This window comes from Bufo bufo, chromosome 9, assembly GCF_905171765.1.
Source record: "Bufo bufo chromosome 9, aBufBuf1.1, whole genome shotgun sequence".
NCBI lineage: Eukaryota > Metazoa > Chordata > Amphibia > Anura > Bufonidae > Bufo > Bufo bufo.
The window spans coordinates 67,822,357-67,848,838 of NC_053397.1; the positions used below are offsets into that span (position 1 = coordinate 67,822,357).

General features: G+C 44.9%; 1 protein-coding gene across 1 annotated transcript in view; it reads left to right on the plus strand.

Moving 5' to 3' along the window:
* Positions 1-5,049: 5,049 nt before the first annotated feature.
* LOC120978779 (dimethylaniline monooxygenase [N-oxide-forming] 2-like) overlaps positions 5,050-26,482 on the plus strand; it is a 171,643-nt gene continuing 150,210 nt past the window's right edge. The window contains exon 1 of the mRNA XM_040407123.1: positions 5,050-5,110. Within this exon, the coding sequence (XP_040263057.1) occupies positions 5,089-5,110 (22 nt within the window). The 5' untranslated portion in view covers positions 5,050-5,088. The remainder of the gene's footprint in view (positions 5,111-26,482) is intronic.

Consider the following 26,482-nt stretch of genomic DNA (forward strand, 5'->3'; position numbering starts at 1 on the left):
TTTACCAATGGTATGCTACAAGAGATAAAAAAATATCAGAGATACTATAGTTAGGGCTGATATAGGTAGTAACAAAATCCTACCACGACAAATGACAATGTCTACACCCAAAAGGTGCGCATTCCCCTGTTTTCAGTGTATTAATTGTTCCAGCATCATAAAGGGAGAATATTTTTTCCATCCACATACAGGAGAGAAATTTCCTATTAATGTTTTTTTTACTTGCAACAGCAATTTTGTAATCTATATTTTGAAGTGTCCGTGTGGGCTATTATATGTTGGAGAAACATCAACTCGGATGAAAGATTTTGTAAACATAAGTCAACGATACGGAAAAAGAATTTGCTATTGCCAGTTCCCTTTCATTTTGATCAATGTCGCCACAATGTCTCCGAATGATATTTTCAGATAATTGAAAAAGTGTTACCACCACGGAAGGGTGGCGACAGGATTCAGATGTTAAAAAAACGTGAAGCCTTCTGGATCCACAGACTGCAGACTCTGGATCCAAAGGGCTTGAATCGTGAATATGAGCTTACGGTAATTGTTTTTTGTGAATTATTCACCTATTATATTTTATTTTAGTCTATAACATCTTTGTTTTCATTTCACAGAATATGTGATGGACATTGAAATCCCTTACGTATTTCATCAGGTCTTTATAATTATATACTATATTACTAACAATTAATTACGTCTTGTGCCTTTATATTAGACGTTTATATTAGACGTTTGTAACATCATTAATATCTATATCAATCTAATTCTTATGTACATTATACCCTGTTTCATAGGCGTGCGCACGGGGTGTGCCTGAGCACACCCTAATCAAGCCTGCTGGCCGGCGAATATTAATAAAGTGCATCACCTGTCTGCAACGATCTAGTAGTGCTATTAACTTTTCGTCATCAGTGTTACCACAACCAACTATAAGAATGTCATCAGCTATTGGCTCAATTCCACGAAGTCCACTCAATAGTTCATGTTGTTTATGCTGGTAGACCTCTGGTGCCACGGAAACCCCAAATGGAAGTTTAAGCCATCTCTTTCTGCCCCAAGGAGTCCAGAAAGTGGTCATGTAACTGCTTTTTTCATCTAGTTTGCACTGTAAAAAGGCATCTCTTGCATCGACTAGTGTGAAAATACACGCATTTTGGAAGTTTGTACAGAATGTCATTGAGCGTAGGCATTTGGTAGTGTGACCGCTTCAGGGCCATAGTCAGGAACTTGGGATCGATACAGATTCTGATCTTTTCAGGCTTTCTGATAACCACCATGTTGCTTATCCAATCCGTGGGTTCTGATACTGAGGTTAGATGTCCCTCAGCTTCATACTTGTCCAGTTGTGCTTTGACCTGTGGCTTAATAGCTATTGGTACATTCCGTGGGGCACATTGAGCTGGTTGAATAGCAGGGTCAAGTTCAAAGCGCACCTCCCCTGGAACAGATACTACCGGGCCCTCAAATACATCACTGTAGGCATGAAGAATTTGCTGTTTTGTCAGCGGCCTCATCAGAGATTTCGCTGGCTAATTATCAACATAGTGCTGCTCAGCAGGAATAGTGAACTGCAGCAGTCCCAGGCGCTCACATGTTGAACCAGATAATAGCGGTTTCTGATCAGCTTCTACAATCTCAAAGTGCAATTTGTGCACACAATCTCGTATGCTGCATTTTGTTTGGAAAAGTCCCAATGATTCCAATATTTCCCCTGAATACAGATTTAATATAGTGCTGCTAGGCTGAAGGGGTGTTTTGGGCGCCAGTTTCATTTTGACCTTTAATCGCTTCCCATCTGGGCCATTTGCCCCCTTCCTGACCAGGCCTAATTTAGCAAATCTGACATATCTCACTTTATGTGGTAATAACTTTGGAACGCCTTTACTTATCCAAGTCATTCAGAGATTGTTTTCTCGTGACACATTGTACTTCATGATAGTCATAAATTTGAGTCAATATACAGGGTGGGCCATTTATATGGATACACCTTAATAAAATGGGAATGGTTGGTGATATTAACTTCCTGTTTGTGGCACATTAGTATATGTGAGGGGGGAAACTTTTCAAGATGGGTGGTGACCATGGCGGCCATTTTGAAGTCGGCCATTTTGAATCCAACTTTTGTTTTTGCAATAGGAAGAGGGTCATCTGACACATCAAACTTATTGGGAATTTCACAAGAAAAACAATGATGTGCTTGGTTTTAACGTAACTTTATTCTTTCATGAGTTATTTACAAGTTTCTGACCACTTACTAAATGTGTTCAATGTGCTGCCCATTGTGTTGGATTGTCAATGCATCCCTCTTCTCCCACTCTTCACACACTGATAGCAACACCGCAGGAGAAATGCTAGCACAGGCTTCCAGTATCCGTAGCTTCAGGTGCTGCACATCTCGTATCATCTGAAGGCAATCGTCTATGCTGTGAAGATACGAGATGTGCAGCACCTGAAACTACGGATACTGGAAGCCTGTGCTAGCATTTCTCCTGCGGTGTTGCTATCAGTGTGTGAAGAGTGGGAGAAGAGGGTTGCATTGACAATCCAACACAATGGGCAGCACTTTGAACATATTTTATAAGTAGTCAGAAACTTGTAAATAACTCATGAAAGAATAAAGTTACGTTAAAACCAAGCACACCATTGTTTTTCTTGTGAAATTCCCAATAAGTTTGATGTGTCACATGACCCTCTTCCTATTGAAAAAACAAAATTTGGATTCAAAATGGCCGACTTCAAAATGGCCGCCATGGTCACCGCCCATCTTGAAAAGTTTCCCCCCTCACATATACTAATGTGCCACAAACAGGAAGTTAATATCACCAACCATTCCCATTTTATTAAGGTGTATCCATATAAATGGCCCACCCTGTATTTCACCTTTATTTATGAAAAATCCCAAATTTAACAAAAATTTTGAAAAATTTGCAATTTTCTAAATTTCAATTTCTCTGCTTTTAAAACAGAAAGTGATACCTCATAAAATATTTATTACTTAACATTCCCCATATGTCTACATCATGTTGGCATCATTTTGGAAATGTCATTTTAGTTTTTTAGGACGTTAGAAGGCTTAGAAGTTTAGAAGCAATTCTTCAAATTTTTAAGAAAATTGCCAAAACCCACTTTTTAAGGACCAGTTCAGATCGGAAGTCACTTTGTGGGGCCTACATAGTGGATACACCCATAAATGACCCCATTGTAGAAACGACACCCCTCAAGTTACCTAAAACCGATTTTACAAACTTGTTAACCCTTTAGGCGTTCCACAAGAATTAAAGGAAAATGGAGATCAAATTTTAAAATTTCACTTTTTTGGCAGATTTTCCATTTTAATCCAATTTTTTCTTTAACACATCGATGGTTAACAGCCAAACAAAACTCAATATTTATTACCCAGATTCTGAGGTTTACAGAAACACCCCACATGTGGTCACCCCACATGTGGTCATAAACTGCTGTATGGGCACACGGCAGGGCGCAGAAGAAAAGGAACTCCCATTTTTAGTTGCCATGTCCCATTTGAAGCCCCCCTGATGCACCCTTACAGTAGAAACTCCCAAGAAGTGATCCTATTTTGGAAACTAGGGGACAAGGTGCCAGTTTTATTGGTACTATTTTTGGGTACATATGATTTTTTGATCATTCATTATAACACTTTATGGGGCAAGGTGACCAAAAAATTGGTTGTTTTACAGCGTTCACCTGAGGGGTTCGGTCAAGTGACATTTTTATAGAGCAGATTGTTACGACGTGGCGATACCTAATATGTATACTTTTTCTTATTTATTTAAGTTTTACACAATAATAGCATTTTTGAAACCAAAAAATTATGTTTTAATGTGTCCTTGTTCTGAGAGCTATAGTTTTTTTATTTTTTGAGAGATTTTCTTATGTAGGGACTCATTTTTTGCAGGATGAGGTGACGGTTTTATTGATACCATTTTGAGGGACATACGCCTTTTTGATCACTTGGTGTTGCACTTTATGTGATATAAGGTGACAAAAATGGCTTTTTTTGACAGTTATTTATTTAATTTTTTTTATGGTGTTTATCGGACTCGGTCGATTATGTGCAATATTTATAGATCCGAACCGTCACGGACGCGGCAATACCAAATATGTCTATTTTATTTTTTCTATTTTTAACATTTTTCTTTTATTCCTTACTTGGGGAATTTTTTTTTTTTTACATGTGGAACCTTTTTTTTTATTTATTTTTTTGAACACTTTATTTTTTTATTTTACACTTTTCGTCCCCCATAAGGTCATACAAGACCTCTGGGGGACATTTACTTCACTTTTTCTTTTTTTTTTTTTCACTGTTGATTTCTCCTGTAACTGGGGCTGACATAGTAACCCCAGTTACAGGAGAAATACACCCCTCCAGAGAGGCTGTACAGCGCAATACAGCGCTGTACAGCCTCTGTGCAGGGCTGATCGAGGTCTCTGAAAGACCTCACACAGCTCCTGCACTCTCCGGTCCCAGCGATCACATGACCGCCGGGCCAGAACAGGAAGCGCATAGCGCTTCCTGCTCTGCATACACAGCGCTCGTAGAGCGCTGTGTATGCAGCGATCCAGAAGGCAGGGACACCTGGGCACTGTCCCTGCCTTCTCTCTGGGTTGCCCTGCTGTCACTGATTGTGGGCAACCCGATCAGCAGCTGCACGATTAGCGTGCAGCTGCAGTTTCTGAACGGACGTTCTGGAACGTCCATTCAGAAATAGAGAACCACCTCCCGGACGTTTATAGTCAACGTGCGGACGGGAGGTGGTTAAACTCATTACATCACATGTTGCACCTGAATCCAGCTGACAAGGTTGGATTATATTAAATTAAGGTTTACAAACCATTTCTTGACTTTTGTGTCTACAGCACCAATGCATTCTGAGGTGTAAATCATATCAGTGCTACACAGTTGTGCATCCTCAGAATCAGGCACTTGCTGAATAGTGTGTAGCTTCCTTACTTTCATGTCATGGGAGAGACACACCCTTGCAAAGTGATTTGGCTTACCGCATGCAGTACAGAATTTCCCAGGGCACTTTTCTTTCACACGTAAATGCAGACTGCCACAATACTTGCATGATACAGGCTTTCTGCTCAGGTGCCTTGTGTGAGCGACTCTTGTGTTGAAACTTGTGCTGCTGTGAAGAGGCTATATTGATATTGTCAGTCGTTTTATCCTGCTCCATAGCTTTCATATACTTTTCAGTAAGTTCTGCGGTGTGACATATCTCAAGTGCTGTTTGCAAATCTAAATCGCGTTTCCTAAACAAGTGGCGGTGTGTGTTTTCATTGATGATACCCAGAACCAGTTTATAACAAATAAGTTCATCTCTCAAAGAGCCATACTCACAGCTTGCAGATTTTTCTCTAAGCCGTGTGATAAAATTGTCTATTGATTCACCGTCTTCTTGCTTGCAGCAGCCAAATATATATCTTTCATATATGACATTTTTAGAAGGCCTGAAGACAGTTTCTAATGCATCCAGGATGGCTTTGGTATCATTCTTTTGCTCCTCTGTAAGGTTTGGATTATGCTTGTAAACATGGAGGCATTCACTGCCCATCACCCTCCTCAGAATGGCGGCCTGCAGGCTTCTCCTTTAACCCTGTGGTGAGGCAGTAGTCATCAAACTCAGTTTTGAAGCTGTCCCAGTTATCACAAACATTGCTGCTTACCCTCATTGGCTCAGGCAGCGGAATGCTGTTAGCTGGCATGATGCTGCTATTGTTTGCGTCAAATGCTCAAATCCACGGACAGGAGATACAATCACGCTGCAAGGCTGGCAGGCTCTCAGCGGCAAATGTGCAGAAGCAGCGCAGATCCAGATACTTCTGATACCATGTTTCATGTGATGTAAATAAACACAGCACACGGGATTACTGCACAGGAGCCATATTGGTTACATAACATAAAAAGACAGGAGCAACTGCCACAAACGGAAAACAGGAAACAGGAAGTGGTGCACCAACATAACATCCATAGCATGCTACAGAAAAGCTCGTGATACTCTTTACTGGTCTAACATGCAAGGTGAAATCAAAGATTTTGTCAGTAATTGTCACATCTGGAATGAATATGCCCACTTCCAACAAAAGGAAACTATGATGTCGAATGAGATACCGACACGTCCATGGCAGATCATCAGTATGGACTTATTCAACTACGTAGGCAAAGAGAACCTGATATTAGTTGACCACTATTCGGACTTTTGGGAAATCGAGCTTCTTCTTGATTTGTCCATTGAAACCACAATTAAGCGGTGCAAGGCTCAGTTTGCCCGTTATGGCCAACCAGATAAAGTGATCTCTGATAATGGCCCTCAGTTTTCAAGCTTGAAATTTAGAAGATTTGCAATGGAATGGGAGATTGAGCACGTTACTTCCTCACCACGTCATCCACAGGCGAATGGCAAAGCTGAAGCAGCTGTAAAGATTGTTAAGAACTTATGCAAGAGAGCACACAGTGATGGGAAAGACTCGTGGAAGGCCATTTTGCATTGGAGAAACACTCCAACCGAAGGCATGGATAGTAGTCCGGCACAAAGACTGATGTCAAGGAGGCTGAAGACTTCCTTACCGGCAGCGAATAAGTTTCTGGAACCTTGTATGGTACAAGGTGTTACAGAAAAGTTAAAGTTTAAGAGACAAATGTCAAAGGCTCAATATGATACATCGGCCAGGGATCTGCCAGAGTTAATTACTGGAGAACAAATCTGTATGAAATCCTTACCTGGGGATCAAACAGGTCGTTGGAGAATGGGTACCTGTTTGAAAAAAGTTGCACCACACTCGTATCTAGTGGACGTTGATGGAACTCTCTTTCGTCGCAATCGTGTGGATTTACGAGTGGCTGAAAAACCTATGTCGCAATATCTCATTGATAAGCCAGTCTTGCTTGGTATAACAGGGACACGTGTGCCCATTGACTGTGAGGAATGTACAGAGGTGGGGCCACAGACCAATGGTACTGGCAATCCTGAGCAAGCTAGTACATCTACCAGCAGCCACGCGCAGGACTTGCCAGTAGGAGGTGATAAGAGCCCAGTAACTACCGAGAGGGCTAATAGACTACAAGGACCAGTCGTCACCCGTAGTGGCAGATGTTCAAAACCACCTATGAGACTTAATCTATAGAGTATTAAATGCGTTATTGTTATCTCTCTACAAAACTTACAATGTTCATTTATTAACACTAAAAAAAGGGGAAGATGTTATGGATGTTATGTTGGTGCACCACTTCCTGTTTCCTGTTTTCCATTTGATGCAGTTGCTCCTGTCTTTTTATGTTATGTTACCAACATGGCTCCTGTGCAGTAATCCTGCGTGCTGTGTTAATTTACATCACATGAAACAGCGCTCATTAGTACCGGAGGACCAGGAAGCGGTGAACGCTCTGTACTTACCGCTTCCTGGTCCTCGGCAGGGCTGCGCACAGTGTGAGGCGCTTTGTGACATCACGCTGTGCGCGCCAGTTCAGAGCGCACAGCCGAGAGCCGACATCAGGAGGAAGAAAATCGCGGGCGGAGAGGAGCGGCGGCGTCCAGGAGCAGAGAGGGAAGTGTTTTTTTATTTTATAAAAAATTAGGCTGCTGGGGGCATAATGGGGGCTAATGAGGCATATGGGGGCTAATGAGGCATAAGGGCTGATAATGGGGGCTAATGGCATAAAGGCTATATATATATATATATATATAATCATACATACACACGCGCGCGGTGTGTGTGTTTGTGCTTTAGGGCCTACACCCTAATGCAATAGGCTGTGCATGCCTATGCCCTGTTTGGTTTATATTTGTTGTTACCTGCATATAACCTTGTGTATTCCCGCATGTAATCGTAGCCCGTATAGTTACTTCCTTTGTTTATATGTTTCCTTGACAACCTGACGTCACGGCTGGTGATGTCAGGTCCGGCGGGCCATTTAAATCGCGTTAGTTGTACACTTACTTGTTTGACAAAGATTTGATTGTTGAGTCGAAACGCGTCACATTTGCTTCCTCTATGTGGCAATACAAAACAAGCATCGCATCTACTTCTGTGAGTGTCGGTCTTTTTCCTTCATTCATTGACGGGACGCCAGCCCTGGACAGCAGCAGTGAACGGGTTGCCGACTGTTACTCTGTTGACTTCCAGGTGATCTGTTGAGGTTGAGTGTGTTTTTGAATTCTAATTGTACAGATTGCAAGGTGACAGCATTGGTTGTGACAAGAGATTTCTTCCTTTGTCTTTCAATACTAGAAATGTGGTCCAGGAGATCATGGGTCTGCCTGTCCCTTTGCTTTTTAACATATGAAGCTAGAGAAATAAAATCTCCTCTAAAATGAGCTTTATGGGATTCCCATAACGAGGTTATGGGGATATCTCCAGTATCACTAGTTGTTGAGAAATCAGACAATCTATCAGCCAATAGTTTCTGATGTGCAGGGTGTTTGAGAATAGTTTCATTAAGACACCATGTAGGGGAGTGTTTTGGCAGTGACTGAATGTGCATTTTCAAAGAGATGGCAGAGTGATCTGAAAAGACATGACTAGATTTGATCAATTTTACAAATGCCTCGTTTCCACTGAGCGGATCGGTTCGGTACGGTTCGGTACGGTACGCTATTTTGGGTGTTTCCATTATGAAAGCGTGCCATAAAACCGAACCGTACCGCGCCATTCAGGGTCCTGCTTCTCATGTGGGTCCATAGAAAATGGAACGGTACGGTTAGGGCGGAGCTACTGCCGTCACACAGTACTTTCCACTGATTGGTGGTCAGAAAACATCAATGCTGACGTCAAAGCAAAGCGCCAAACAATCACCACGTCGCCTTATTAGTCCATATAAAGGAGAAGGATGCCAGCAAACAACAGCAGGGTCTGGTTATCTGAGGAACTATCTACGTTCTTAGCAATCATCGGCGATGGCGTTATTCAGAGTGAGCTTGATGGATCAGTGAGAAATGAAAAGGTCTATAAAGATATTTCGCAGCGGATGGCAGCCGAGGGATTTGAACGGACGTCGGGCCAGTGTAGGGCAAAGCTTAAAAAGCTTAAAGCACAATATAAAAAAATTAAGGACGCCAACAGCCGTAGTGGAAACTGTCCAACTGCTTGGAGGTGGTACGACGCCATGGACGCCATTTACGGTCATCGGCCAGCAAACCAAGGCAGGGAGGGAGGTCTGGACTCTGCAACTGTAATTCTCGAATCCATGGTAGACCCCTTTGGTAAGTTTTTTTTTTTTAAAACTTCGCTTAGAATATCGCTCTGCTTACCATTTAAAATATAATATCTAACCATATGTTTATTTTCAGAAACAGTTGATGTACTCTCCACTGATGCATCAAACTTATCAGAAGATGGACCTTCAATGTCTTTCAGCAGCAACAGCAGCAGTATTTCCTCAAGCCAACCACAGAGTAGCCAACCACAGAGTAGCCAACTACAGAGTACTCCCAATGCACCAAGGCACAATGGTAAGACATGATGATAAAAAAGAAATTTTTAACTGTGCATTTTCTTAAACTAAAACAGCAGTGGGGCAGATGTGCAGGAGGTACAGTGTTGGAATAGATAAGAAGGGGGAGATCAGCTGTGGGGGAGATGTGCAGGAGGTATAGTGGTGGAAGAGATGAGAAGGGGGGGATTAGCAGGAGGTACAGTGGTGGAAGAGATAAGAAGGGGGGGATTAGCAGGAGGTATAGTGGTGGAAGAGATGAGAAGGGGGGGATTAGCAGGAGGTACAGTTGTGGAAGAGATAAGAAGGGGGGGATTAGCAGGAGGTACAGTGGTGGAAGAGATGAGAAGGGGGGATTAGCAGCAGGTACAGTGGTGGAAGAGATGAGAAGGGGGGGATTAGCAGCAGGTACAGTGGTGGAAGAGATGAGAAGGGGGGGATTAGCAGCAGGTACAGTGGTGGAAGAGATGAGAAGGGGGTTCAGCAGTGGGCAGATGAGCAGTGCTGTGTATTGGTGTAGCAGATGAGCAGGGGGAACAGAGGTGTGGCAGTGAATCAGTGTGGGGCAGATGAGAAAGGAGCTTACAGTATTGGTTTGGCAGATGTTACCAAAAGCAATATTTAGGTCTTTTGTATATTACAGGTGAAAGGAGAAGGTTACAGTTGGATCTGCGCACAGTCATGGAGGATATGCGGGCAGCAGAAGAAAGGCAGCTGGAAAGAATGGATAACCTTTCTGAGAGGCGGTTTCAAGCAGTACGTCAGGATGCACAGGAAGCTATGCGCCAGGAGGCAGAAATTGCCCGGCAGCAGATGGAGCAGTTGGCTACCTTCAACCAGGCCTTCCTCGGTGTCCTTGGTCAGCTTGTTCAAGTGATTGGAGCCAATCGTCAACCCAGGTCACCACCCAGACATTAGTGCCTTTCATGCAGCACAGGACCTGTACCCATGTTTACGTTTAAAAATATATAATTAGAGTGGGTTTTAAAGGTTAGATTTTTTTTTTTTTTTAATAGGCTCCTTTGAGCCATCAGCGATCACACAAGATTGGACACATTTGCTCCTTGCTGCACATGGCTTTCTTTGTGCTGCTGCTTTGATTCCCTTCTGCCTCCTTTGCGTTATCACCCCCCTTGGACGGTGGAGCCTGGATTTCAACAAAGGGCACCCCCGATCGCTTAATTTCTTCTCATTTTTGCATTGTAGATGTAATTGCGAATATACTTGGCATTTTTGGTTTACCTTTTCCTTTAATTTCCTTTTTAGATGTTTTTTTTCTTGGTCTGAATTTCTCACTTCCTGTTCCTTCTCAGTAAACCAGACAACATCATCTGAGCTGTGTTTAGTCAGTCAGCACAGCTTATTGAACAGCTTACTGAGGAGGAACAGGAAGTTAGAAATTCATACAAAGAAAACAAAAAAAAAACATTTATTGGAAGTGAAATTGAAGAAAAAAACAACAATGCAATAGCTTAGGGATATGCAATTAGTGGATATCCAACTGTTTCAGAACTACAATTCCCATGTGGCATAGCAAGACTCTGACAGTCACAAGCATGACACCCAGAGGCAAAAGCATGATGGGACTTGTAGTTCTGCAAAACAGCTGGATTTCCGCTAATTGCATATCCCTGCACTAGCTTAATAAAAAACAAACCTTTACAAGCTCTTTATTGTAAACAATGTTTCTACATTATCAAAATTTTGCCTTTACAAAATATGTAGGAAGATGATTTTTTTTGTGGAATAAAAAACAAGAACGACTTCTCTGAGTATGTCTGATTTTATTTAGCATTTAGCAAAAAGTAATTAAAGATTTTAATTATTCACGGTAACAACGTTAACGTTAAGGTGCCTCATCAGAGCCTGACGTATTTCACTGCACTCTTCTTCCATATCCTGTGCTGCTATTACTGGTACTGGCTCTTCTGGAGATGTATTCCAATCCTGGTCAAAGTCTTCTCCATGACTTTCACAAAGATTGTGAAGAGCATAGCACGTTAGGACCATGGATTTGGTTAGTTGTATGTCACTGTCATTCCTCTTCATAAGACACCTCCATCTACCCTTAAGTCTTCCAAACGCATTTTCCACTACAACACGTGCCCTGGATGTTTTCTTGTTGTAGATTTGCTGCTCTGTTGTTAGGCGCCCATTGTCTGGAAATGGTTTCAGGAGCCAATTTTGTAAAGGATAGGCAGAGTCCCCAAGCACATAATAGCCAACATTCACCCCACAAATGTTCTTAGTGCTAACAGGGTACAGGCCTCCCTGGCCAACCCAATCCCAAAATGTTGACAATCGGAGAAACCGAGCATCATGCAAACTCCCAGGCTTTCCTACATTCACATTCCAGAATAGTCCCTTGCCATCCACTACTCCCTGGAGGATGATGGAATGCCAGCCTTTTCGGTTGAAGTAGTCAGTGTGGTATTCTTGTGGTGCTATTATTGGTATGTGTGAGCCATCAATAGCACCAACACACTGTGGAAGGCCCCACCTGTTCTCAAAGTACTCAGCCATGTCTTTGAGCTTTTCCCTGTTAGGAAAATGAACAATTTCAGGCGCTAACTTACAGAAGTCCTGCACACACCGGCACACTGATGATTTGCTGACACCAAAAAGATGACCTATACTCCTGTATTCACTGTTGGTAGCCAGCTTCCACAGTGCAATGGCAATTCTTTTCCTTACAGGCAAACAGGCTCTGAAGTTGGTGCTTTTCTTTTCCATCACTGGACGTAGCTTTGCACAAAGGAATGAGAAGGTTTCCTCTGACATCCTTAAATTCTGCACCCACTGTCTGTGGGTGAATCCTGGGACGGTCACATTCCACCACTCATTGGCACGAGGGAAAGCCCAAATCACTGGTCGGCGGCGCTGCTTTGCCAAAAGGAGAAGCATCTGTAAAAAAATGCAGTGTGTCAGTGTGTATAGGTCAGTGTGTGTGTCAGTGTGTGTGTGTAGGTCAGTGTATGTGTGTGTATAGGTCAGTGTGAGTGTGTCAGTGTGTATAGGTCAGTGTGTGTATAGGTCAGTGTGAGTGTGTCAGTGTGTATAGGTCAGGGTGTGTGGGTCAGTGTGTGTGTCAGTGTGTGTATAGGTCAGTGTGTGTGTGTCAGTGTGTGTGTGTAGGTCAGTGTGTGTGTAGGTCAGTGTGTGTTTCAGTGTGTCAGTGTATGTGTGTGTGTGTGTTTCAGGTAAGTCAGTCAGTTGTGCTTACCCTATAGCGCTGCCGTCTTTGTCTTAGCAGCACAAATGTATACTTCTCCTCCCGGCTACACATCCAAGCTAAAAGTTTTCTTCTCTTTTCGGCTGTGTTTCTCATTGCCGCTCGCAACCTTCTCTCATACAGTGCGGTATGAATTTTGCCTATTACGAACCAAAAGGCTAGCAGAGAAAAGACGAGCTGCTGAATGACCTCCATTGTTGTTTGGCTGACGCTGAGTGACGCTGCATCACGTTTCTCGTCGCACTAGTGTGACATCATGAGAGGCATTTTTTCTAAAACCTGTATGGCCCCGGCGGTCCGATTTGCAGTGGAAACGCTCACCAGAATAGACCGGACCATTCAAACCCGTTCCATTCTAAACGACCCGAACCGATCCGCTCAGTGGAAACGAGGTAAAAGAAGCTGTTGGGACTAAAAAGTAATCTAGGTGGCGGTAAGAGTTATGTGGGGAAAAATAATGAGTATAGTCTCTTTCCAGGGGGTTGAATAAGCGCCAAACATCTCTATAAGGCTACATGCACACAACCGTTGTGTGTTTTGCGGTCCACAAATTGCGGATCCGCAAAACACGGATGGCATCCGTGTGCATTTTGCAATTTGCGGAACGGCACGGACAGCCATTAATATAACTGCCTATTCTTGTCCGCAAAACAGACAAGAATAGGACAGGTTATATATTTTTTGCGGACCATGGAACGGAACAACGGATGCAGACAGCACACGGAGTGCTGTCCGCATCTTTTGCGGCCCCATTGAAGTGAATGGGTCCGCATCCAAGCCGCAAAAACTGCAGCTCGGATGCGGACCAAAACAACGGTCGTGTGCATGTAGCCTAATTCAAACGGTGTAGTGTTTGTTTAAGTTTACTCTCCCAGGAGTGTGAAGTGCTCAGCATATTCAGAGAACCGATTGAGAGCTGCTATAAGCCATTACACTTCGTTTTGATTAGGTGCATAGAAGTTCCCAATCGTAATGAGTTGGCTTGCCACTTTCCCTTTCACAAACACATACCTGCCTTCTGCATCCGTGAGGTGAGAAATGTGTGAGAAAGGTGTGTGCCTACTGAAACCTATGCTAACTCCACAGGAGGCCCTAGCTTGCGAAAAGCTATGGTACCATTGGCTGAAAAAAGATCTGGTCATGTCAGGGATTAGAGTTAAGCAAATTGAATCCAACAAAGTGGAATTCGATCTGAATTTCAGGATAAATTCGATTCGCCGCAAAACCGAATGTCCTCATGCTTCGTGGTAGTGAATTGATTTAACCTGAAATAGTGTTAAAAATAAAAAAAATCATACTTACCTCCTCCATTTACTTGTGACGGTCTGGCCACCGCCATCTTGATTGAAAATCTTGGCCGAAATCCCGTGCATGATGACGTATGACGCAAGCAAATGGAGGCAGGAAGTATGACTTAATTTTATTTTTTCTGTTAATTTTCTGTTTACTGTCAGATGCTGCAATCATGTATAAATGCTGGATCTAAAGGGGTACAATGATGGGGAGCAGCACTATCGCAGCTCCCTGTTATTGCACCCGCTACTTAAACAAAAATGGGTCTCGTGACGAAGTAATTCATCACAAAGCGTTTTTTTTTCTTTTTTTAAATGTGGCTCGGATGTGGAACCAAGCTACGTTCGTGTGAATGCACCCTAAGCCTGAGTAAGCAGGGGGGAGAGCTCACTATATCGGAGAGTTATCCCCATTAGAGGGTCCGTGAGAGCAAGTGTCCTCCTGTATGGTGTAAACCTATGGAGCAGTGAGAGGACAGCGTGGTCTACAGGGCCTAGTTTTAGGCTCCCTCTCAAGTTGCCATTATAAGTCACAGCTACAGTTCATACAGACGCGCCGTGTCCTCAACAGGTGACTGAGGTATATCACCCCACAGGATCATCGGTATACCAAGGAAGAACAATACCTCACTCATGCTCTTGCTCAGGTTGTGGGTCAGTGAGAGGACCTTGCCAGGAATCCTACGGCGCTTCTGCAGTAATCAAGGCCACTGCTTAGTGCAGTTTGACGTGCTGGTCCGATCCAGTCAAGAGAGGGCTCAAAAAGCTCAGCAGTGTGTGTAGAGGAGCAATACGCCAAGGTAATAGGTTGGGGGATAGTTTTGACCCCATTAAAATAGTGGAAGTCCAAGCTGTTAGGAAAGCTCAAGGTAACGCGTCCTACTCAGGAAGCAGTTGGCTCTGCCCCCCCATGAATTTAAATCTGTACCATTCATCTGGTATTTGTTTTGGCTAGAAGCACATGGATTTCTGCAATTCCTTTCAGATGAGTGGAACTGATTTTCATTCTCAGAAATTTTCTGCCACGTGTGAAGGCACACTTGTAATGCAAAGACTGAAAGTAGTGGAGGTCCTACTGTGATCCCAGCAGAGATGCTGCCACAAAAACCAACCCATTTCGGGCATATTTTGCATTGGCGGATTTTCTACCTATCCTCAGCAGGAGTAAATGCACTCTGAATATGCAACAGGTAACATGATCCTATCCATATCAGTCATGTAAAAGGCCACCTGTGTGGCATCGGGCCAAATTCTCTACATTTCAATTCAGTCTTTCTAAATCAATAACAAGATTAAGAGATTAACAGGGTTTGGCGAGCTGTGAGAATAGTAAATCTCCTCATTTTCCAGTCCAGTTCTGATTTATCTAATGCAATTGTCTTGTAATTCTAAATAAACTATGATGACAATTTAATTTATGTACACTAAAAACACACAACATATAGCAATAGTACCATTTCAAACATTTAAAAAAACAACCTTTTTTAGCCCTTTTGCTTGAAATGGCATGCGTTGCCTGTGCATATTCAGTGTACTCACAAGCTGAACGTGCTCCATACATGGTGGGTGCCAATTGTGTAAAGGTATGATAACAAGGCGGGTCGTGAGGCGGTGGTGATGTGACCGTGTTGTATAGAGTATTCTGCAGCCATATGGAGCATTGAGCTTGAATTAAACTAACAAAGACCGCACTGTATAGTTGGTCTATATTATTAACGAGGTATTCTGGTTTAGTGATTACAGTTATTTGTTTACAAAATAGACAATTATACGGTTTTCTAACCCTTTCAGGAGCTGGATCGCACAGGCTTCCGTAGAAGGCAAGCCCAGATGCCTATGGAAGGCATCGGGCTGCCTTCTCTGCCATCTTTGACCGCGGCATACAAGGGGTTAATACGCTGGCATCTGTGTTTTCACCGATGCCGGCTTATGCAGCAGGGGCCCAGCTATCAGTGACTGCCGGATCCATGCCGAAGATCGGGCGGGCGCTGCTTCTGCACCCGTCTGATCAGCCCGCCATACATGTACGGCGCTGGTCCTTAAGTCACGTCCACCAGCGCTGTACATGTATGGCAGAGGTCCTCTACGGGCTAATATGTATGCATTTAAAATTTTGCTCAGAGACCTTTATATTATATTTGCACAATTGTCTCTCTCTAAAGAAAAAAAATTGTGTTACCCATTTTTGTCCTGTAAAATGCATCTGTAGGAGATATGGTGTCAGTCATGTGACAAAGTTATGATAAAATTAAATTGTGCCATTAAAAATAATTTCCTCACAAAAAACAGCTCTATGTGAATAGAAAAGTAAAAAAACTAAAACTTCTGGCTCTTGGAAGGCCGAGAGGAAAATCAAAAACATGAAAACAAAAATTGGAGGTGTTGATTAGAGATGAGCGAATCGAACCTGACAAAGTGGAATTCGATCTGAATTTCAGGAAAAATTTGATTCGCAACAAATGAAAATTTTAATTTTTCCTAAACTGTTGCATTTATTTGTGAAAGAGTTTAGTGGCCTATTTTGTACAAAAAGGAAAAATCTATACGCATTTCACTTCTGCAGTTATATGTGGTGAAAGCATTCAGTGTCCTATTTCAGTACAAAAAGGAAAAAAAATATATGCACTTCACTGTTGCATTTATTTATGAAAAGGGTTTAGTGGTCTATCTCAGTACAAAAAGGAAAAACATATACACACTTCACTGGTGCATTTATTTCTGCTAAAAGCGTTTACTGGCCTATTTCAGTACAAAAAGAAAAATATATTCTCAGTTCACTTCTGCAGTTATGTGTTGAAAGCATTTACTGTCCGAATTCAGTACAGAAAGAAAAAAATATACGCACTTCACTGGTGCACCTATTTGTGGCAAAAGCAGTTAGTGGCCTATTTCATTATAGAAAGAAAAAAATACATACTGCACTGATGCACTTATTTGTGGCAAAAGCGTTTAGTGGCCAATTTCAGTACAGAAAGAAAAATATATACACACTTCACTGGTGCATTTATTTCAGCTAAAAGCATTTACTGGCCTATTTCAGTACAAAAAGAAAAATATATTCTCAGTTCACATCGGCGGTTATATGTGTTGAAAGCAGGGTGGCAACAGTGAGAGGTCGGGAGCCAAACTTGCCCGGGGTAGACCACCTTCACAGCAGCCTACCTACCCGGGAAGTAGTGGTGCAGGGGTTTACAGAAGTAGCGACAGTAGCAGACAGTCAGTGCGGCGGTTATATGTGTTATTTAGTATTTCAGTACAAAAAGAAAAATATATTTGCAGCACGCCAGACCTGCAGGGTATAGCGACAGTGAGGTCACGGTATGGGCAATCGAGGGTTACTCACTTTACTGAGGAGAACCCTGGGTAGGCATGCGACAGTGAATGGAGAGGCAGACACAAGTTCCTCTGGGGCACACTCTGTAGATAGGGACCAGGCCTGATGTGTGTGAGGTGCCCTGGATGTTGTAGGTGTTTTGAGTGCCTTAGGTAAGGTCCCTTTAAGATTTGTGACGCCAGTGCCTGTAACGGTGGCACACCGATTTGTAGGAGGATTAATAGAGTACGCAGTTGGTAAACCAAACGTTGCTTTACTTGGTGAAACAGTCCAACTTTTTACAATCAGTTGCAGTGGTATATAATGCAGTCCTTTACAATACAAAATGCACAGCAGGCTTACTTCACAGCAGGTTTCAATCTTGCAAGATACTTGGAGGGCAAACAGTTGGAGGGCAAACAATGCTTTGCAGTGCAATGCTGCTCTATCCCCACAGCTATTCTAGCTGGCTGGATCCCAAGGCCCGGTGCCTAATTGCTGGCTTAAATCCTTGGTATAAAATCCTTCCTCCAGTATTGGCACTTGCTTAAGGTTACAATACCTTCTTTTCCTAGCTGTCTTCACTGCTGCATTTGAAAGGTGGCTGCAGGTTTCTCCCAGGAGGTGCTGTCCTACTACTGGGGTATCTCATCTGTGTTAGTTGCATGACTGGTCTCCAGGCAGGCTGTACTCATCCTAGCCTCCTAGTGCAGCTAGAAAGCAGGACTATCTAGCTGCATGTCAGAAGGAGACCCTCGGCATATCTCGGGCTGGTGCCTTCTCACTTCTGTCTCCACAGACTCCTGACTATGATCTAACCCCTCCCTGTCTGGGCCTGGACATTTATACTAGGGGCTCCCTATCCCTGTCTAGGATGCATAACTACACCCTAATAGGCCTGCAATGCATGACACAGGGGAAAACATTGCATGTAAAAACACATAGAAAAATACATTAAATGCATAGTTAAATATAATATTACTGTTCCTTGTGAGCAGGAGTAACACGTCACCCAATTGACCCTTGTGTAGTGCCCACGCCTACCTAGTGGGACACTACATATTCTCAGTTCACTTCTGCAGTTATATGTGTTGAAAGGGTTTAGTGGCCTATTTCAGTACAAAAAGAAACATTTTATACGCACTTCACTGGTGCACTTATTTGTGGCAAGAGTTTAGTAGCCTATTTCAGTACAGAAAGAAAAATATATACGCATTTCACTTCTGCAGATAATATTATTATTTCAGTACAAAAACAAAATATATTCAGCATTCACTTTTGCAGTTATATGTGGTGTAGGGATTTGCTCTGGTAGGCAGGGTAAGCGGACGCAATACAGAGGCAAAACCACGGTTGATAAACAAAAGTCAGTGTTTAGAGTTGAGCGAACACCTGGATGTTCGGGTTTGAGAAGTTCGGTCAATGGGGACCCGAACTTTTGGGCACTAAAAAGGCTGTAAAACAGCCCAGGAAAGAGCTAGAGGGCTGCAAAAGGCAGCAACATGTAGGTAAATCCCCTGCAAACAAATGTGAATAGGGAAATGAATTAAAATTAAAATTAAAAAAATTAAAATGAACCAATATCAATTGGACAGAGGTCCCATAGCAGAGAATCTGGCTTCACGTCAGCAGAGAATCAGTCTCATCATGCCATTGCAAAGAATCTGGCTTCATGTCAGCAGAGAATCAGTCTCTTCATGCCATAGCAGAGAATCTGGCTTCATGTCAGCGCAGAATCAGTCTTCATGTCATAGCAGAGAATCAGGCTTCACGTCACCCACCACTGGAACAGGCCACTGTCACACATTTAGGCCCAGGCACCTAGGCAGAGGAGAGGTCCCGTAACAGAGAATCTGGCCTTATGTCAGCGCAGAATCTGTCTTCATGTCATAGCAGAGAATCAGGCTTCACGTCACCCACCACTGGAACAGGCCACTGTCACACATTTAGGCCCAGGCACCCAGGCAGAGGAGAGAGGTCCCGTAACAGAGAATCTGGCCTTATGTCAGCGCAGAATCTGTCTTCATGTCATAGCAGAGAATCAGGCTTCACGTCACCCACCACTGGAACAGGCCACTGTCACATATTTAGGCCCCGGCACCCAGACAGAGGAGAGCGGTCCCGTAACAGAGAATCTGGCCCTATGTCAGCGCAGAATCTGTATTCATGTCATAGCAGAGAATCAGGCTTCACGTCACCCACCACTGGAACAGGCCACTGTCACACATTTAGGCCCCGGCACCCAGACAGAGGAGAGGTTCATTCAACTTTGGGTTGCCCCGCAATATAATGGTAAAATGAAATCAAAAATAGTATTGAATGAGGAAGTGCCCTGGAGTAGAATAATATATTGTTAAGGGGAGGTAGTTAATATCTAATCTGCACAAGGGATGGACAGGTCCTGTGGGATCCATGCCTGGTTAATTTTTATGAACGTCAGCTTGTCCACATTGGCTGTAGACAGGCGGCTGCGTTTGTCTGTAATGACGCCCCCTGCCGTGCTGAATACACGTTCAGACAAAACGCTGGCCGCCAGGCAGGCCAGCACCTCCAAGGCATAAAAGGCTAGCTCTGGCCACGTGGACAATTTGGAGACCCAGAAGTTGAATGGGGCCGAACCATCAGTCAGTACGTGGAGGGGTGTGCACAGGTACTGTTCCACCATGTTAGTGAAATGTTGCCTCCTGCTAACACGTTCCGTATCAGGTGGTGGTGCACTTAGCTGTGGCGTGTTGACAAAACTTTTCCACATATCTGCCATGCTAACCCTGCCCTCAGAGGAGCTGGGCGTGACACAGCTGCGTTGGCGACCTCTTGCTCCTCCTCTGCCTTGGGCTTCCACTGGTTCCCCTGTGACATTTGGGAATGCTCTCAGTAGCGCGTCTACCAACGTGCGCTTGTACTCGCGCATCTTCCTATCACGCTCCAGTGTAGGAAGTAAGGTGGGCACATTATCTTTGTACCGGGGATCCAGCAGGGTGGCAACCCAGTAGTCCGCACACGTTAAAATGTGGGCAACTCTGCTGTCGTTGCGCAGGCACTGCAGCATGTAGTCGCTCATGTGTGCCAGGCTGCCCAGAGGTAAGGACAAGCTGTCCTCTGTGGGAGGCGTATCGTCATCGTCCTGTGTTTCCCCCCAGCCACGCACCAGTGATGGGCCCGAGCTGCTTTGGGTGCCACCCCGCTGTGAACATGCTTCATCCTCATCCTCCTCCACCTCCTCCTCATCCTCGTCATCCTCGTCCTCCAGTAGTGGGCCCTGTCTGGCCACATTTGTACCTGGCCTCTGCTGTTGCAAAAAACCTCCCTCTGAGTCACTTCGAAGAGACCGGCCTGAAAGTGCTAAAAATGACCCCTCTTCCTCCTCGACCACCTCCTCTTCCATCGCCCTAAGTGTTTTCTCAAGGAGACATAGAAGTGGTATTGTAACGCTGATAACGGCGTCATCGCCACTGGCCATGTTGGTGGAGTACTCGAAACAGCGCAACAGGGCACACAGGTCTCGCATGGAGGCCCAGTAATTGGTGGTGAAGTGGGTCTGATCCACAGTGCGACTGACCCGTGCGTGCTGCAGCTGAAACTCCACTATGGCCTGCTGCTGCTCGCACAGTCTGTCCAGCATATGCAAGGTGGAGTTCCACCTGGTGGGCACGTCGCATATGAGGCGGTGAGCGGGAAGGCCGAAGTTACGCTGTAGCGCAGACAGGCGAGCAGCGGCAGGGTGTGAACGCCGGAAGCGCGAACAGACGGCCCGCACTTTATGCAGCAGCTCTGACATGTCGGGGTAGTTGCGAATGAACTTCTGCACCACCAAATTCAGCACATGCGCCAGGCAAGGGATGTGCGTCAAACTGGCTAGTCCCAGAGCTGCAACGAGATTTCGCCCATTATCGCACACCACCAGGCCGGGCTTGAGGCTCACCGGCAGCAACCACTCGTCGGTCTGTTGTTCTATACCCCGCCACAACTCCTGTGCGGTGTGGGGCCTGTCCCCCAAACATATGAGTTTCAGAATGGCCTGCTGACGTTTACCCCGTGCTGTGCTGAAGTTGGTGGTGAAGGTGTGTGGCTGACTGGATGAGCAGGTGGAAGAAGAGGAGGAGGAAGCTGAGTAGGAGGAGGAGGAGACAGGAGGCAAAGAATGTTGCCCTGTGATCCTTGGCGGCGGAAGGACGTGCGCCAAACAGCTCTCCGCCTGGGGCCCAGCCGCCACTACATTTACCCAGTGTGCAGTTAGGGAGATATAGCGTCCCTGGCCGTGCTTACTGGTCCACGTATCTGTGGTTAGGTGGACCTTGCCACAGATGGCGTTGCGCAGTGCACACTTGATTTTATCGGACACTTGTTTGTGCAGGAAAGGCACGGCTCTCTTGGAGAAGTAGTGGCGGCTGGGAACAACATACTGTGGGACAGCAAGTGACATGAGCTGTTTGAAGCTGTGTGTGTCCACCAGCCTAAATGACAGCATTTCATAGGCCAGTAGTTTAGAAATGCTGGCATTCAGGGCCAGGGATCGAGGGTGGCTAGGTGGGAATTTACGCTTTCTCTCAAATGTTTGTGAGATGGAGAGCTGAACGCTGCCGTGTGACATGGTTGAGATGCTTGGTGACGCAGGTGGTGGTGTTGGTGGTACATCCCATGTTTGCTGGGTGGCAGGTGCCAACGTTCCTCCAGAGGCGGAGGAAGAGGACCGAGGCGGCGGCAGCAGCAGCAGAAGAGGCCGAGGCGGCGGCAGCAGCAGAAGAGGTAGCAGGGGGAGCCTGAGTGACTTCCTTGTTTTTAAGGTGTTTACTCCACTGCATTTCATGCTTTGCATGCAGGTGCCTGGTCATGCAGGTTGTGCTAAGGTTCAGAACGTTAATGCCTCGCTTCAGGCTCTGATGGCACAGCGTGCAAACCACTCGGGTCTTGTCGTCAGCACATTGTTTGAAGAAGTGCCATGCCAGGGAACTCCTTGAAGCTGCCTTTGGGGTGCTCGGTCCCAGATGGCGGCGGTCAGTAGCAGGCGGAGTCTCTTGGCGGCGGGTGTTCTGATTTTGCCCACTGCTCCCTCTTTTGCTACGCTGTTGGCTCGGTCTCACCACTGCCTCTTCCTCCGAACTGTGAAAGTCAGTGGCACGACCTTCATTCCATGTGGGGTCTATGACCTCATCGTCCCCTGCATCGTCTTCCACCCAGTCTTGATCCCTGACCTCCTGTTCAGTCTGCACACTGCAGAAAGACGCAGCAGTTGGCACCTGTGTTTCGTCATCATCAGAGACGTGCTGAGGTGGTATTCCCATGTCCTCATCATCAGGAAAAATAAGTGGTTGTGCGTTAGTGCATTCTATCTCTTCCACCCCTGGGGAAGGGATAGGTGGTTGCCCTTGGGAAACCCTGGCAGCAGAGTCTTCAAACAGCATAAGAGACTGCTGCATAACTTGAGGCTCAGACAGTTTCCCTGATATGCATGGGGGTGATGTGACAGACCGATGGGCTTGGTTTTCATGCGCCATCTGTGCGCTTTCTGCAGAAGACTGGGTGGGAGATAATGTGAACGTGCTGGATCCACTGTCGGCCACCCAATTGACTAATGCCTGTACCTGCTCAGGCCTTACCATCCTTAGAACGGCATTGGGCCCCACCAAATATCGCTGTAAATTCTGCTGGCTACTGGGACCTGAGGTAGTTGGTTCACTAGGACGTGTGGCTGTGGCAGAACGGCCACGTCCTCTCCCAGCACCAGAGGGTCCACTAGCACCACCACGACCATGTCCACGTCCGCGTCCGCGTCCCTTATTAGATGTTTTCCTCATTGTTCCCGTTCACCACAATTTTGAGAATGGCAAATTTGGGAATGCTTTTTCAACCCAGAAAAAAAAGTGTGCTTTTACGGTCACTACAAATAACTTGACCAGCTAAAACAGTGCAGATTTGGTTGAATAGAGATGTGAGACCTGTTTTTTTTTTGCGCTGTGTGACAGGTATAGGTTTAATCACAGAATCACACTTCTATCAGCACGCTAGCGTGTGTCTTAGGTTTTTCTGAATGACACTATCAATACCTTCAATGTAAGATTTTCTTTTTGGGATCGATTTCAAGTAGGCCTCAAATACCAGAAACTAGTTATTTTGAGAATGGCAAATTTGGGAATGCTTTTTCAACCCAGAACAAAACGTCTGCTTTTACGGTCACTACAAATAACTTGACCAGCTAAAACAGTGCAGATTTGGTTGAATAGAGATGTGAGACCTGTTTTTTTTTGCGCTGTGTGACAGGTATAGGTTTAGTCACAGAATCACACTTCTATCAGCACGCTAGCGTGTGTCTTAGGTTTTTCTGAATGACACTATCAATACCTTCAATGTAAGATTTTCTTTTTGGGATAGATTTCAAGTAGGCCTCAAATACCAGAAACTAGTTATTTTGAGAATGGCAAATTTGGGAATGCTTTTTCAACCCAGAACAAAAAGTCTGCTTTTACGGTCACTACAAATAACTTGACCAGCTAAAACAGTGCAGATTTGGTTGAATAGAGATGTAAGACCTGTTTTTTTTTGCGCTATGTGACCAGTGGCGTCGCCAGGGGGGGGCCAGAGGGGGCCACGGCCCCCCCTACATCATGCTGTGCCCCCCCAACTAAAATGACCCCCCCCCCCCCAGTGAGCCGCCGCCGGGAACAGGGAGATGAGCGCTTCCATTGCGCTCATCTCCATTGTAAACTGCATGTGCCAGCGGAGGTGCAGGGGAGGGAGAGGCGTGTCCCTTCCCCTTCCTCTGATAGGCTGCAGGCAGGCCCCGAAGTGGAGGAGAGGCCCCGCCCCCTAATTGCTCCTGTTTATCTTTCTAAAGCTAAAGGACCTTTGATGATGTCATCACAGGTCCTGTAAGAGAACTGCACAGTGTAAAGTGTAGTTCCCAGGTTAGAACAGTGCATCTGCCAGGACCTGTGATGACATCATCTTCAACATCACAGGTCCTGCAGAATCTAGCAACGGAACTGCACCAAAAATGGTGTAGTTCCTAGGTTTCAAAGGTATATCTGCCAGGACCTGTGATGACATCATCACAGGTCCTTCAACCCCTAATAGCAAGTATTAGATGTTCGCAAGCAGCTCTGCATTGATCCATACAGACTGGAATGGAGAGGTAAGAGGAGGTCCTCCACTTCTCATCATTTACCCCCCCCCCATGCCCGGTTTTTACTCATTGCTCACTCATGTATAATACTTCAGACAGTTACAGTGACCACTACCTCATGTACCTCACACACACAGTGACCATAATGTATAACTGACCACATATTTCTATAAACACTGCATCTACAGTATTATACCTTCTATGTGTCACATCAATACACTGCTCTGTGTGTAATATATATATATATATAGATACACACACATACATGCACACACACTGCATATATTACACAGTATTATACATGAAATATGTACAGATATATAGTATATACCGCAGTGCACTGATATGTCAGGTACAAGGTATAATAGATGCTGTGTGTACAGATATCGGTACACTTCTGTATATACTATATATGTGAGGTACGAGGTATAATAGATGCAGTGTGTACAGATATATAGTATATACAGCGGTGTACTGATATCTGAGGTACGAGGTGTCAATACACTGCTGTATTTACTATATACCTGTACACACTGCATCTATTATACCTCGTACCTCACATATTACACTACTGTATATACTGTATACCTGTATACACTGCATATATTATACCCCGTACCTCACATATCAGTACACTGCTGTATATACTATATACCTGTACACACTGCATCTATTATACCCTGTACCTCACATATCAGAACACTAGGGAATATACTATATACCTGTACACACTGTCTATATTATACCGCGTACCTCACATAACTGTACACTGCTGTATATAATATACATCTGCATCTATTATATCTCTTTTGTGTGCCAGGGCTGTTTTGTAATCCCAATCCGGCCCTGATGGCATAAATTATAAAACGCAGCAGCAAGAATAGTTCATGGAACAAAGGGAGGGGCTATAAAAGGGGAATGGGGGCCCAATTTAGATTCCTGCTATGGGGCCCAGTGATTTTTATGTACGCCCCTGGCTGCAGGCACTAGGCCGGCAGCCTATCAGAGGCCGGCGCAATGACGTCATCGTGCCGCCTGAGCCTTACATTACAGCGTGGGACACAGGAAGAGGCTGCATCGCATCGCTGACACTTAGGTAAGTATAAGTGTTTTTTTTTTGTTTTTTTTACAATAGTGTTACTGGCACATTGGGGGGGCTTATTACAATACTGGCACATGATGATGGGGGGACTTAATACTGGCACATGATGATGGGGGGACTTAATACTGGCACATGATGATGGGGGGACTTAATACTGGCACATGATGGGGGGGACTTAATACTGGCACATGATGATGGGGGGGACTTAATACTGGCACATGATGATGGGGGGGACTTAATACTGGCACATGATGATGGGGGGGACTTAATACTGACACATGATGATGGGGGGGACTTAATACTGACACATGATGATGGGGGGGACTTAATACTGACACATGATGATGGGGGGACTTAATACTGGCACATGATGATGGGGGGACTTAATACTGGCACATGATGATGGGGGGACTTAATACTAGAACATGGGGGGGCTTAATACTGGCACGTGATGGGGGGCTTATTACTGGCACGTGATGGGGGGCTTATTACTGGCACGTGATGGGGGCTTATTACTGGCACGTGATGGGGCTCTTGTTACTGGCACGTGATGGGGGCTTATTACTGGCACATTGGGGGGCTCTTGTTACTGGCACGTTATTGAGGGCACTTATTACTGGCACATTATTGGTGGGCACTATAGGGGCATCTACTGAGGCCACAAAGAAGGGGTGTTTTATATGGGGCGCTCTGTACAGTAGCATTTTATACTTGGACACATTATGGTGGGTACTATGGAGAAGGGGAGAGAGGAGTACTATGGAGTCATCTACGGGGGGAACTAAGAAGGGGTATTTTATACTTGCAAATTATGGGGGACACTGAGGGCATCTACTGGGGCACGATATATGGGACATTTTATACTGGTACATTATGGGGGGCACTAGCAGGAAGGGGGGAGAGGAGCACTATGGAGGCATTTACTGGTGCACTATATAGGGGTATTTTATACTGGCACATTATGGGGGACAT